Genomic DNA, 15,652 nt, shown 5'->3' with positions numbered 1-15,652 from the left:
AACCCAAAAAGTAGGACGATGAAACTTTGGTGGTCCCTAAAGGCCAATCGAAAGACGAATTACCCCTCCAAAAGACGGATCCCTTAATACTCCCCCTTACAAAGCTTGACGGATTCGTTCGCCTAGCTGAAGGTATCAAAGTAGAACATGGGGACTCCTTAGAACTACAAAGGTTAAGGGTTTTGATCCAAAATCTTACAAACTTATCGTTAAGGCTGGCTATAATCCAAAGGAGAATATTGCATTGGGTAAACTTCCCTCGGTAGTTTCTGACAAACAGGGGCGTGGACTGACTACTACCCAGAAGATGCTGAAAGAAAATGGATATCCCGTTCAAAAAACCCGAACAGGCATTGGGTTCTTCCCACCAAGCCCTGTCCACATTGCCATCAAAAGAGTCAGTATCAACTATATTGCCGAAGATGGATTCTCTTCAACAAACAATGTCTGTTACGAAAAACAACGGGTGTCTTTCTTCGATAGGCTAGGCAGATGTAAAAGGTGGAAAACTAGGAGCAACAACCGTAAAAAAATTAAACACGTCTAATCATTTGAGGGAAGCAAATAAACAACAAGACCCAGCAAGATCGTGGAGTCTGATTCCATCCTTTATGAAGCGACACACCACCTTGATCATATCATGCGATAAAGTTCTAAAGGTTAAGATAAATACTGTGGTTTACACACGAATCCGAGAAAACGAAGATGATATACAGAGTGTAGCTTCATGTATTAACATGGATTGCGACATTCCCCATGACATCTTCCAAAAGATAGAAGTTCAACCATTCAAACAAACCCTCAAAATAATGCCTGATATTGCACAAATCAACAATGTGGAAAATGTGATGAAGAAATATGAAAACCTTATGAATATCGAGCACTTATACGAAGACTTGGCGAGAGCATGCCACATCATTTCAAAGGAAGGAGAGACTCCGTTGGAGGAATATGCTGAAACCGCCCTCTATTGAGCTCGAAGGAGGAGTTAAAGCCACAATAGACGAGTTAAAAGAAATTAACTTGGGTAGTTTGGATGACCCTCGACCAATCTACCTCAGCGCCTTGTTTTTTATTGATGAAGAAGAAGCATATGTCGAGCTACTGCACGAATATAAGGGCATATTTGCATGGTCTTATAAAGAAATGCCCGGACTGGATCCGAAGGTGGCGGTCCATCATTTGGCTGTCAAGAGAGGAACTCGACCTATCAAACAGGCACAATGAAGGTTTCGTCCTGAATTAATTCCTCTTATTGAAATGAGGTCAACAAGCTCATCGAAGTCGGATTCATCCGTGAAGTCAAGTATCCCACATGGATATATAGCATAGTCCTTGCAAGGAAAAAGAATGGACAACTCCGAATTTGTGTTGACTTTAGATATCTAAATGAAGCATGCCCTAAAGATGATTTCCCATTGCCCATAACCGAACTCATGATTGACGATACCCTGGGTCACGAAGCACTGCCTTTCATGGACAGATAATCTGGATATAATCAAATTCTCATGGCGCCGGAAGATGAAGAGCTAACTGCATTTTGCACTCCGAAAGATATATACTGTTACAAAGTGATGCCATTTGGATTAAAGAATGCCGGTGCTACTTATCAAAGAGCAATGCAAAGGATTTTTGATGACATGCTCCAAAAAAACGTTGAATGTTATGCTGATGATGTGGTTGTCAAGTCCAAATATAGGAAGAGACATCTTGAAGACTTAAAGGAAATTTTTGAGCATATGAGGAAGTACCAACATAAGATGAACCCACTGAAATGTGCATTTGGTGTCACGTCAAGGAAAATTCCTAGGATTTATTGTTCGACAGTGAGGAATCGAAATTGAGCAAGCCAAATTTGATGCGATCTTAAAAATTCCAGGACCTCGAAATATCCACAAGCTAAAAAGCTTACAAGGGAAATTAAGTATATCCAGAGGTTCATATCAAATCTGCCCAGTCGATGTCAACCATTTAGCTGCCTCATGAAAAAGGGAGTTCCATTCAAGTGGGATTAATCTTGCAAAAGTAATTTCGAAAACATCAAGCCCTTATATTTGTCATTCAAAAGCTAAAACACTACTTTCAAGCCCACATTGTTCGTCGTGTTTCGAAAGTGAACCCATTAAAATACGTTATGTCAAGACCAGTTCTTTCTGACAAGCTCACAAGGTAGTGGTATCTTCAATTGCAACAATTCAAAATTATATATATTCCTCATAAGGATGTGAAGGGGCAAGCTTTATCTGACTTCCTAGCAGATCACTCAATCCCTGACGATTGGGAGTTACCTAATAACTTTCCAGATGAAGAAGTTCTTGTGATAGAAGTTTCTCCCCCTTGGAAGATATACTTTGACGGAGCTTTGCATAAAGAAGGGGCCGGTGCTGGAATTGTATTTGTCACATCTGAAGGGGAGGTTTTGTCTTGCTCATTTGCTTTGATTCAAAACTGCTCAAACAATGTTGTTGAATACCAAGCTCTAATCCTTGGACATGAAATGGCAGTCAACATGAAGCAACTACGTCTCCAAGTGTTTGGAGATTCCCAGCTAGTGGTCAATCAATTACTTGGATCATATGAAATCAAGAAGCCCGAAATACTCTCATATTACAATTATGCTAAAAAGCTTATGGGATGTCTTGGTGACGTAGAAATTGAGCATGTTCCGAGAAATAAAAATAAGCAAGCCGATGCGCACTTGCTCCACTGCCATGGCAAATGATGAGACTCATGTACCAATTTGCAAGAGTTGGGTCATATCACCATTATTTGACGATGAAAGCGATGAAGAAATGGAAGATGATAGCTACATTGTCGAAGTTCTCGAGATTGAGAAGGAAGATTTGCATCAGATGTTTTTTGATTACATGAAGTACGAAAAGCTTCCAAAAGATCCAAGTCAAAGAATAGACATTCGAAAACATGCAGCTCGTTTTATATACTTCAAAGGTACCTTGTATAGACGTTTGCTTGATGGAGTATTCTTACGTTGTTTAGAGATGAAGAAGCCACCCAAGCCATTGAGGAAGTCCATTCTGGAATTGCGGCGCTCATCAGTCAGGCCCAAAGTTACATTTTCGTAAGAGATTGCATGGATTATGTACAAATATGTCAAGCATGTCAGTACCATGCAAATTTCATTCACCAACCGCCTGAGCCACTACATCCTACAGTAGCCTCTTGGCCGTTTGATGCATAGGGCTTAGACGTAGTAGGGCCCATGACTAAGTCATCTGATGGACATTTGTATATCTTAGCAGAAATATACTACTTTTCCAAATGGACTGAAGCAATACCTCTCAAAGAAGTAAAGAAAGAAAACGTAGCCAATATTATCCGCACCCACATTATCTACCGCTACGGGATTCCTTGATATATGATAACAGATAATGGAAAGCCCTTTTGCAATAGTTTAATTGATAAACTCTGTGAGAAGTTCGGTTTTTAAAAAAGAAAGTTTTCCATGTATCACGCTGCTGCTAATGACCTAACTGAATCTTTCAACAAGACATTATGCAATCTGTTGAAAAAGATCACTTCTAAATCAAAAAGGGACTGTCATGAGAGAATTGGAGAGGCTTTATGGGCATACAAGACTACTTATAGAACGCCTACTCAAGTGACGGCTTATGCATTAGTGTATGGTGTGGAAGCCATCGTTCCTCTTGAACAACAAATTCCGTCACTGAGAATGGCCGTGCAAGAAGGCTTGACAGAGGAAGAGAATGCACGTCTGCGCCTTGAGGAATTGGAAGCTCTCGATGAGAAAAGACTTGAAGCACAACAAAGATTTGAGTGTTATAAAGCCTGTCTCTCTCGGGCATTCAACAAGAAAGTACGATCACGCTCATTCCAAGTGTGTTATTTGGTGCTCGCAGTGAGAAGACCTATCATCACCGCCCATAGAACTGGGAACAAATTCACATCCAAATGGGATGACCAGTATGTTGTCAAAGAAGTATATAACAATGGTGCATATAAGCTAGTGGCTGAAGATAGTTTAAGAATCGGCCCCATAAATGGGAAATTCTTGAAGCGTTACTATGCTTAAAATAATAGGCAACTTAGTTATTTTCTAAGTACTGTTTCATTACTTAGTTGTTTTATTTTCACATGGAATAACAAATTTACTTAATATATTCAGTGAAAAGTAATGCACAATAAAAAAAAGACAAATAAAATTCTAAGTATTTTCAAAATAATGCTCATGACATAAAGCAGTAAGGAAATAGAATGTTCTAATCAAATGCTAAACAAAAAGACTGAACTTATTCAAATTTCTTTGTCATATTCTAGACGGGTCTTCGATGCATTCAAATTCTCAATAGCTTCATCATCCAATGGGAAGATATCTGCAATCCCGATGATATGTGCTTCAATCCTATGAACCTCTGCTTGAGCACTGGAAAACAATCGTTGTTGTCTCTTCAAGGAAGAAGATAAGAGTTTTTTTCGGTTCTTTAAATCTCCAAGCTCCTTAACAGTGTGCTCCAAATCCTCCTGAGTGGATTTGACTTGTCTTGCCTCTTTCATTTCTTTTCTCTTGGCTTTATCAAGACGATCTTTGGCTTCAGTTAATTGTTGTGCAAGAGCCTCTTCAGCAGCCTCTTCGGAAGATCTCGACCCTAGCTTCACCAAAAGCAGCAGCTTTGTCAAAAAAAGATCCTAACAACTGTTCCAAACCAGAAAAATCAAAATTATTGAGGCTCTTCATTGTATCAAGCACCAGGAGCACATCGTCTTTGAGAGAAGAAATGCAATCAATTGATGTGTTTGTTATCTTCTCCCAATAGTCCATCCACAATCTCCGAAGGAAGTCCTTTTGATGAACAAATAAAAATTTTCCTCCATCAAACACATCAAGTGCAATAGGTTTAGGAACGACGCTGGGCATTGTTGAAATACAACTCTTCTTGGATATTGTGTCACCAACTGAAAGGATTGCAACTGATTTTTGGCTATCTTGCGAACCTCAAATATCATCGTTCAACAATTTGTGCTCCAACTAAAAGGAAAAAAATGCGGAGTTAGGAAAATATTTTATGAAGATTATTATGCTAAAATAAGATACAGAATGGAGCACACCTATCCCACAAAGCTTCATGTGTGTTGCGGGTCCCCAGTTGCACAGTCGATATCAATGATCTTTTGATTTGAGGGGTCAGAGTTTTTTTTGGTTCTTTTCCAATGGCAGTCCGCATTGCTACTCTCAGTTGTCTTCAAGATTTTTCCTCTTGTTAGATTCAAGAAGCTCAATGGCACGAACATTGTATTCTTTAAGAAAAGTATTTGAGGGCATATGTAGAGGAGCCTCCCCAAGAAAGTTATCCCCATTATCACACAATTTGCCTTCTTGTGAGTTTTCATATGAGACAGTGAGAGACATAATATTTTCTTCCAAGTCATTCCCATGGACTGCAGCCCACCATTTCTTGAACTCATCAGAGCAAAATTTCTTCGCATTTGGGGGTATGAAGGAAATCGCACCTTAGACATGGAGTTGGATAAAACACAGAAATTCCAATAAAGAAGTCCATCCTCAAAAGAAGCTCTGTGAATATCTTGAGTAAGATTATTGTTTGATAGAATCCGAACTGACGACTGAAGCGGTGAGGACTATAAAGCTCAACGATAAAATTACCTCCTTGACGCAAAGACAGATAACTGGAACGGATGGTAATAAAATAATTCTGATCAAATTCCTCCGCATTTCCATTACCAAGATACAAAAAGTCTTTACTTCTAGTGATCATGGTGCAAGTTCAAGAAACAAAATCTCTTTTGTGAATTTTCTTGGGAGCTTCAATTGGATTATATTACTTCGCACCCTCTTCTCCTGAAAAGCTCGCCATTTTGGGGCTGTGCACTCCTTGCAAAACTTGAAAATGCGTCTTAAATTAATGTGAAAGCCAGCAATAGATAAATTGAACGAGAAAATTCGAAGAAACATGAGATGGCTTTGAAGAACCGACAATTTTATTGGGACCTCTGTAGATGCTCGTCAACGTTGCAACAGCGAGGCCCACTTTACGACCTTTGGCCATAATGCTTGCTATTTTGAAAGTACTCGGACGGGTTGTATTAGCATCATCAAGGGGAAGGATGAATGCATATAACCAACAAGGTAAGTATGCTACCAAGTAGGTCTCATCTATTGAGTTATCTTTGATATCAAGCTTTGAAAATATAGCCTTCTCTACGATGGACCAGCCTTCATTTGCATTGAGGTCACCAAGGGGGTTATGTGTAGACTTAGGGCGCACTGTCTTTTTATCTTTACTTGGAGGGGAAGAATGATACCGTAAAGACCTTTTGAACCAAAATCTATCCCACTGGTCCATGGTCACATAAGGATGTGGTTCGCCTTTTGAACTGCCGTGAAGTAGGTGATAAGCATGAAACAAGTAGTTGCAAAAACGAGGAAAAAATCTATTACCCGCTTCATCAACGCCGGTAAGCTCTTTGGCACTAGGAACGACTTTGTCATATAAATGCACGGTGATAGGGAGACCAGATAAAGAATGTAAATCCCACAAAGATATAGAAAGCTCCCCAAGTGAAGTCAGTAGAGTGTTGTTTACTGGACACCATGCCTCGCAAAATGCCTTCATGATATTTGTGTTTCGATCATAAGTGAACAATGAAGCATACACTGGATCATATATTTGAGCCGCTCGAAGCCTGTGATCACACCAACTAAGAATGTCTTCAGTCCACGCCCAATAGCCTTTAATATAATGAAACTCTCCAGTGAATCGAAGTGTATCATCCCACGTCGCCTTGCCTTCAATGATCCGACGCCCCAATTATGACGGTAAAGGAATATGCTCTTTTGATTGTTGATGGTGAGTTGCTCGTAAAGTCCAAACTTTCAAAGTTTTGTTGAAGGGAGTCTCGATGGACCACTCATCGGTGTAGAATGGGTTTGACAACCGTGGCCATGGCTTTTCATAACGACCAGCTACAGGCTCATCAACCACAAAGATAGTGCCCTTTTCTTCATATTGACTCTCGTCGTCAAGTATCACCAAGCGTTGAATGCCGAAAGAAGATGATATATATTTGAAGAAGACCATTGTGCTGCATAACATAAGAAAAATTAGAAATCAAGGAAAATCAAATACTGACAAGGATATCTGTTCGGAAACAAAAGCAGAGAAGGATGCTAATTCATGCAATGTATTTCTCACGGTATGCAACAAGTGTTTTCGAACAAGAAAGAAAAATCCGAGTAATAATTTGTTGTTAATTACATTCTTCACCATCCGTTTAATTTTCTGAAACCAGAACTCAAGATTTAAGGTATGAAAGAACCAAGTGCATGTGTAGCAACTACCTGTCATTCATAAGCACGATTAAAGATTTCTCCTAGTTTTTGAAATCTTCTGGATATTTGTGTTAATCAAGCAATGATTAAAGGTTAACATGAGATATCTTTTCGGAAAGAAGATGACATGCAAATAAACTTAATAGACGTGCCATTCAAAAACAAAAGCATGTGGAAAAATATTCATGAGACCAAGTAAGCCTCCACCACTATGTGGTACGTGTCAAGTGTAGTGTAAAATCAATTCACATACTATTCAAGATTTGAACACTGCACATTTTTTTAAAGCTCCTGGCTTGCAAACTAGAGTCAATATCCATGCTATTCTTGAAAAGAAAAGAAATGGAAGAAGCAAGCAAAAAAAAAAAAATCGATCGAAGGCATAAATAATCGAAAAGGGTGAGAAAGTATACGCACTTGTGCTTTGATCGAGAGAGGGAGAATGATGTATTAATGCTTCTATCTTTTATAGTTGAAGATGGTGCATGCAAATAGAAAAAAAAAAAAACTTCCCATCTTTCGCTTGCTTGAGTAAGAAGAACAAAAAAAAGAGAAATTTGTAATCACTCCCCTTTTCCAAACTCAACTTTCTCCTCACTCCTCATCCTCTTATTTCTTTGTTTAAACTCCCCAATTTTCTAAAATTTTTAAAAACATCTTTAAACTCTATGATTTTAATACGTGGCATTATTATACCTATCGAGCCTGTTCTTAAAGGCATATAGTCTCAAGACATACTGCTATGCAAGGTTTCCAGCCTATATACCATTCAAATGATCAATTTTTTTATTATATAAAAGGCCCATCATGCTTCCGTATAATAAATTGAATTATTTATCTCTTTGACCTGAATACCATCGGGTTATATCCACCGAGTTTAACAGACTGCTCCTCAAAGCCTAACCACTCAGTCGCAACAGATGGTTCCTAACGCAGATTCATTCAACAGCACTTAGCACAACCCTGTTTTGTTTTCTACCTCATGGTGCATAGTAAAATAGTTCAATCTGAAACTAATAAATGAGAGGGGCAAAAGTCTTGGTTCTTTTATTCAAACATACAAAATATTATTACATAGTAATCTTCTGTAGAAGAGGAGAAACTTGTTTAGCTACTATAAACTTGCAAAACACATAAACTAGAAAGAGAAATATTACAATTTATTTCTGAAAGAAATTGAGGAAATTGTCGATTATCTCAACTTCATTCTTCTTGATTATTTATAGAAGGCTATCCAGATTTGAAACTCAGACGTCAACTCTTGATGATCCTTTACAGCTTGTATGTGGACCACTTTCTGTAGTGGTTGAGTGGTCCCTTTACTCCACTATTGAGGCGGTCTCTGTTTTGTCTAGAGTATGAATCTAGACATAGATTTTTCTTCTCGTTTTATCTTCCGGCATATCCGGTCGATATTGATTTGAACTATGTCTGCACAAATTTCTTTGCCTTCATCTTTTAAATGTTTACGGTAGGCTTGGAAATTTCTCAGCTCTTTTCTTTTTTCTGTTATACGTCTCTTAACTGCTTTAAGATATGCAAAGAACATTGGCATTTTTCAAGTTTCATATATTTTCTTATGTGTATCTTTTACCCCGTTTTTACTTCTTTTATAGATGATTTTTTGGGGTTAAAGTCTCTTGTCTGTTTATGGGATTTCTTTTATCTTTAAAGATAGGGAATCGAATGGTCTTTTGTCCTTTACCACCGATTATTGGTGTTCCTTGTATTCCACTCACATGGTGGTATTTCCTTTTGTTAGTGGGATAGTCACATATCCACTTTATCTTCGTCGAGGAATCTTTGGCTTTCTATGTCCCCGAGGAAAACGTGCTTGTGGTCCTTCCTCACTTGTACTGGTATCGGTAAAGTGTTTCCGATCAGATCTCGGCTTGAATCCTTTACAAACTCTGGTTCTAACATTCTGGGCAGATGTTTTACAACCAACTTACCACATGTGCCATATTTCAGAATTTTCGACGAGTCTATTTGCTTGCCGGCAGCTTGCTGTCCCACTGAAGATTTATTTTCTTTTCAAATATGTCTTTTGCAAAACTTGTTGTTTTTCCTATCATTGTATTTAACAAGAATGATCCGTTTATCGAATAATGATAAAATTTAAACAGAAACTTGACTTTGTCCATCTCAGTTAGACAGACCCAAAATCCACATGCTCTCATGGTAGAGATGTCATCTTCATTAAGTGAAGAAACAAGAGGTGTTTCGTTTGTAGGAGGATCCTTGATGAATTTTTGGGTATTCATATCTGGCCTTCTTAGCTTGATTAAATGAAAGGCTTAGTGTGAGCCTTATTCTGCTGGTTCTGGTGCTGCACTGAAAAAATACAACTCCAGAATATCTCCTCTGGACAAACAAATAATGATTATTTGTCCAAGTTTCATGCACAGCTTCCTGAATCTACTTTGGTAATGTTGAAATCTCCGGGAAACTAGGTGAAGTAGTATAAACTTAGACAAGAGCCCCAAATTCATACCATGCATTGACATCTTTGGGATATGAATTAGGTTTCATCCATACCCTAGGATATTTTCCAGTCACATCAACTCGAACAATAGATGGGTTGATGCCAATTCTTGTGATTAATTTCTCCCAAGTCTGTTGATAAGTCTGGAATGGAGAAATTACAGCTTCATTAGTACCAACCTTAGATTTGCCATTGTCAGTATTATGTCTAAGGTTGATCTCTCCCTCTTCAATCCCCGAGATGAAGGGTTGACTTGAAGACTCGAGATCGGAATCTAGAGTTTCAATTTTTGTTTTGGCCGACTCATCAGGACATGATCTCGGCTTAACACTTGTGCTAGGGGTAATTGAATCCCCTGCTCTAGGTATAGAGTGATGTACTTGAAAACTCTCCATTTGGGAAACCAATGGCTTCTCAATGTCTTGGAGGATAGGCCTTTGCATTATAGATCATAACTGAGTATATGCCTGTAAACATCCTGTGATTCGATCAGAGAAAATTCTCTTATCTGCTTGTTGGAGCCTTCTCGCAATTTCCTGCGTTCAGTGCTAACTTGTTAAACTCGTTTTGAAGCATTTCAAGGTAGTTCCCTCAAATTCCTCTGCATCTTGATAATAGCATCGATGTCAATGTTGTCAATCTCTTGTTAAAAAATCTGCTAGAATATTTTCGTGATATTTAATAATAATGATATCAAAAATATAATTTTGACATAAAGCTTGCCATCTTAAAAGTATAGCTTTTTCTGGTTTGGATTCAATCCTATTTTTCAGAAAAGCTTTTACCTGTATATTATCAACTTTCAAAGTAAATTTATTTGCAAGTAAAAATAATGGCCATTTTTCAAAAGCCCTTTTTACTTCATCAAATTCTTTTTCAGTTGATATGTCATCTTATGGTTTTTGCATCTGAGAATAGACCACTAAAATATCTGCATGGTTGTTCTCCATCGTGTGTGAGCTCAGTAAGAACTGCTGCCCACTAATAATCACTGCATCAGTATATAATACCAGATCATCTTCATCTTAAGGAATAGCCATTTTGGAAGATTTTTTCAAATCTCCTTTAGTCCACTAAGTCCATGTGTGTGTTCTTTTGTCCATATTAATTTTGCATCTTTTTTCAGTAATGGACTAAACACTTTCCTGTGTTTTGCTAGGTTTTTGATAAACATCCCAGCAAAATTAACAAATCCCAGAAAACTTTGAAGTTGTTTATTTTCTTTTAGTTCGTTTGGAAAATTTTGCACATTTTCTACAATATGATCCGGCAAAATTATTCCAGACTCATCGATTTATATTCCAAGAAGGTAAGCGGTGAATCCTCGACTACAATGCATCGACTCCTATATGTTCGACAGAACAACCAACCTTGCCACCTGATGACCCTTTGAGAGTCGGTAAACAAGTCAAAGTGTAACGCTAGCATATAGAGTCTCAATGTTGTCCCGAGTCATAAGGACAAATGGTGTACAACCACAAACTAGGACGTTTCCACTCGATAAGTGAGAACCACTTGGAAAGTCCTTTAATGAGGGTTGTTTAGTGCACTCTACCAGGAGCACCTATCTGCATGATCGGACATCACAATGTCCCCTACTAATGAAACATGGTACTCACATCAGCAGATACTAGTCTCGAACTTGAGCGGCCTATATCCTTCTTAGCGGCGGCTGAATCGACTAGGAACTGTTTAGAATATACAGTATTGCAAATATGAGTTTCATGATACTCATCATATGAGCATCTCATATTCTTTCTACTATTTGTATATTTAAGGGCTTTATCTATGCAACTAGCATGGGTATACAGATAAATATGTGCCAAAATAATAATTTCAAATATTATTAAAATAAATATCGTTTATACATAGAGTTTCATTGTGAACACTCGACCAACACTTGGCTCGACGTGCACCTACTATAACAATCTCTCACTTGCACTAGAGCCAACTACCCATATGCTTCAAACCCATCGATTCGCGATACTTCTCGAATAATGATCCAGGTAAAGGCTTAGTTAGCGGATCAGCAACATTATCTGCGGAGCCGACTTTGTCAATCGAGACATCTCCTCTTTCCACAATCTCTCGGAGGATGTGGTACTTTCTCAATACGTGTTTGGACTTCTGATGAGACATCGGCTCCTTTGCTTGAGCAATGGCTCCCGTGTTGTCACAAAACACCGGGACAGGAGCAACTCAATTAGGAATGACGCCCAACTCTTGGACGAAATTCCTTATCCAATTAAGAAAGGCTGTCTTGACATCCACCTGCCATATCTCATAGTCATACCATGCAACTATGGTTAGCAATATCCTTATAGACTTGAACATTGCAACTGGTGAAAAGGTTTCCTCAAAGTCAACTCTTTGTCTTTGAGTATATCCTTTGCCACCAATCGCGCCTTGAAGGTCAATACCTTCACATCCGCCCCAAGTTTCCTCTTGTAAATCCATTTACACCCTATGGGAACAATTCCCTCAGGTGGATCCACGAGATTCCACAACTGGTTCGAATGCATGGAATTCATCTCAGATTCCATTGCTTCCAGCCACTTGGATGAATCGGCATCAGATAACGCTTCATTGAAGGTCCTTGGATCAAATCCATGGTTAGGCTCATCATGGCCCTCTTCAAGAAGCAGACCATACCTCATAGGTGGTCTCGAGACTCTCTCGGATCTTCTAGGAGCTTGTATCTCCTCTCTTGGCTCTTCGGGTGTGGGTTCTATAATTGTGGGTGTCTCTCGAACTTCTTCGAGTTCTATCATCTCCCCTTTTCTATCCAATAGAAATTCCTTTTCCAAAAAGGTTGCATTCCTAGAAACAAACACCTTTGTTTCTTGGGGATGATAGAAATAGTATCCAACAGAATTCTTTGGATATCCCACAAAGTAACATAAAATGGATCGACTATCCAATTTATCTCCCACTACCTGCTTCACATAAGCAGGGCACCCCCATATTCTAAGATAAGAATATTTGAGAGGCTTACCCATCCATATCTCATATGGTGTCTTGTCAACTGCCTTTGAATGGTCATTGTTCAACAATAGTGCCGCAGTCTCAAGCGCATACCCCCAAAAGGATGGCGGCAACTCCGTGAACCCCATCATAGACCGAACCATGTCCATCAAAGTCCGGTTACGACGCTCCGAAACACAATTCAACTGTGGTGTAGCGGGCGGAGTCCACTGCGAGAGAATCTCATTCTCCCTAAGATACCCTTGGAACTCGGCACTCAAGTACTCACCACCTCGATCCGATCAAAGTGTCTTGATGCTTCGTCCCAACTGTTTCTCTACTTCACTTCTGAATTCTTTGAACCTTTCAAAGGCTTCAGACTTGTATTTCATCAAATACACATACCCATACCTCGAAAAGTCATCGGTAAAGGTGATGAAGTAAGCATGTCCATGCTTAGTGGTGATGCTAAGCGGACCGCACACATCGGTATGGATCAAATTCAATAACCCTTTGGCTCGCTCCACATGGCCCTTAAAGGGAATTTTGGTCATCTTTCTTTTCAGACATGATTCACAAGTCGTGAGAGCATTAATATCAGACATATCAAACATGCCCACTCCCACTAACTTGTTCATCCTTCTTAGAGAAATATGTCCTAATCGAGCATGTCATAATTGTGCCGAATTTAGAGTATCTTGTTTTCTCTTGTTTGTTGTTGTTATAGTTTGGACATTGTTAAGTGGAATATCTTTCAATTTTAAGGTATAGAGATCGTTTTCAAGTTCTCCAGTACCAATTAAACATTCATTCTTGTAAATGTTGCAAACACCTTTGCTAAATAAACAAGAAAATCCATCTTTATCAAGCATAGAAATGGAAATAATGTTTTTCACCAAGTCTGGTACAAACAAAACATCTCTCAAAACAAACTTAAAATCATTGTTCAAATGCAAGTAAACATCTCGTATAGCCTTGGCAGCAACCCTTGCTCCATTGTCCATCCTCAAGAAGGTCTCACCTTCCCTGAGCCTCCTACTTCTTCCCATCACCTGCAAATCATTATAGAGATGTGAGCCACAGCCGGTATCCAATACGCAAGAAGTAGAGTTAATTGAAATGTTTACTTCAATATAGAACATACCGTTTCCAGAACTCTTCTGGGCAAGATATTCCCTACAGTTACGCCTCCAATGTCCAGGCTTCTTGCAGTGATGACAGATGTCAACAGTCTTGTCAGCCTTCACTGGTGTGGCTGCCACAACGGGACCCAGAGTCTGCCTCTTCAAGGGCACGTTCTTTTTGGGACGTTGGAAAGAACGCTTCTTTCCCTTCCCAGGTGGACCGGTCATCGCACCAGATGAAGAGTCCGCATAAAGAACCGGCTTCTCTTTCTTGCTAGTGGACTCAAAAGTCACTAGCATATTCACCAACTCCTCAAGGGTCGGCTCCATCTTGTTCATGTTGAAGTTCACCACAAAAGGATCAAATGAGCTAGGCAATGACAACAGCAACACGTCGGTGGTCAACTCCGAAGGCGACATCAGATCCATGACAACGAGCTTTTCCACGAGCTCAATCAACTTCAGGCCATGCTCATGGACCGAGGCCCCCTCTCGCATGCGCAAAGTGATCAGCTCCTTGACAGTATCATGCCTCAGAGGTCGAGTCTGCTCACCAAAGAGCTCCTTGAGATGCAAATGAATGTCAGCAGCACTCTTTGCATCCTCAAAACGCCTCTGCAGCTCATCATTCATAGAAGCCTGCATATAACACTTGGCCTTCAAATCATGGTAACACCAATCCTTGTAGGTCTGCAATTCCTCAGGAGTGCAGCTAGTCTGATCCTCAACAGGAGGCGAATCAGTCAGTGTATATGCAATCCTTTCCTAGTTTAAGACGATTTTCAGGTTTCTTAGCCAAGTGAGGTAATTAGGTCCGGTTAATAAGTGTTTTTCGAGTATAGCAGACAGCGAATTGCGAATCGAAGACATTGTCAATAAATCGTACTGAAAAATAAACAGATAAATGTTAATGACTATTTTAAAATATTTAGTAAGATATAAAGTATGGACTTTTACTCATAAATTTTCGCTCCCACTGTTTTGACATTTTCACTACCCTCTAGTGAAAAAGGGAAACTCCTTTCCTCAGTAGGTACGTAAGGTCCAATTAGCAAATTATGATCCCGAATAGTATCAGCCAATCACAATCCCTAAAAGGTAGTTTCCAATTGCATCACAATGCAACCCTCTACATAAACTTTTGTCTCACGTTTGATTATGACCCAATAATATGACGTCGTTCATCTTTACGTGTCAAGCCTTACCCATCGATGTTGAACCTTAATGGACGGTCGCCATGAGTTTCCTCAATAATATGAGCCGAAATCATGGGAGTTCCACGTAGTTCACATCACCATTTCAATGGATGTCACAGCTTTCCGGCACCCAGGGCCCCCCCAATAATATGAACCGAGCCCCGAGCACGGGTAACGTTCATCATGCACCCATTGTCGATGGAAGATATGGAAATTATAAACAGATTTATAATTCCCATTTTCGGGCTTGATATTAATTTTGAATCTTATTCAAAATGAGGGTTTTTTTAATTTTGAAATGTCTCATCTTAATTTTATTTAAAAGCTCGCCATGTTTGATCGTATGTTTGCCGGATTCATGCAACTTTGTTATTATCATAATAATAACGCACATACTCATTATTTATAACATATCATGCATATATTATAAACAATAAACAAAACAAGGATGATCAATCGCCCCAAAACTAATTGTGACGTCCCGAAAATTTGAGGTCCACGTGAACCACGTGCGTGCAAGTTATTAAATTCCTTATGTATTTTAATTAATGATTTT

The 15,652-nt window shown here is 39.1% G+C and overlaps 1 protein-coding gene across 1 annotated transcript; it reads left to right on the top strand.

Annotated features, from left to right (window-relative positions):
* Positions 1 to 3,463: 3,463 nt before the first annotated feature.
* LOC140839181 (uncharacterized) lies at positions 3,464 to 4,051 on the top strand. The gene has a single exon (XM_073205813.1). It carries the CDS (start codon positions 3,464 to 3,466, stop codon positions 4,049 to 4,051), a length of 588 nt encoding a protein of 195 aa, XP_073061914.1.
* The last annotated feature ends 11,601 nt before the right edge of the window (positions 4,052 to 15,652 follow it).

The sequence above is a fragment of the Primulina eburnea genome, chromosome 8, assembly GCF_022965805.1.
Source record: "Primulina eburnea isolate SZY01 chromosome 8, ASM2296580v1, whole genome shotgun sequence".
NCBI classification, from domain to species: domain Eukaryota; kingdom Viridiplantae; phylum Streptophyta; class Magnoliopsida; order Lamiales; family Gesneriaceae; genus Primulina; species Primulina eburnea.
This window is presented reverse-complemented; position numbering and strand designations above follow the sequence as displayed.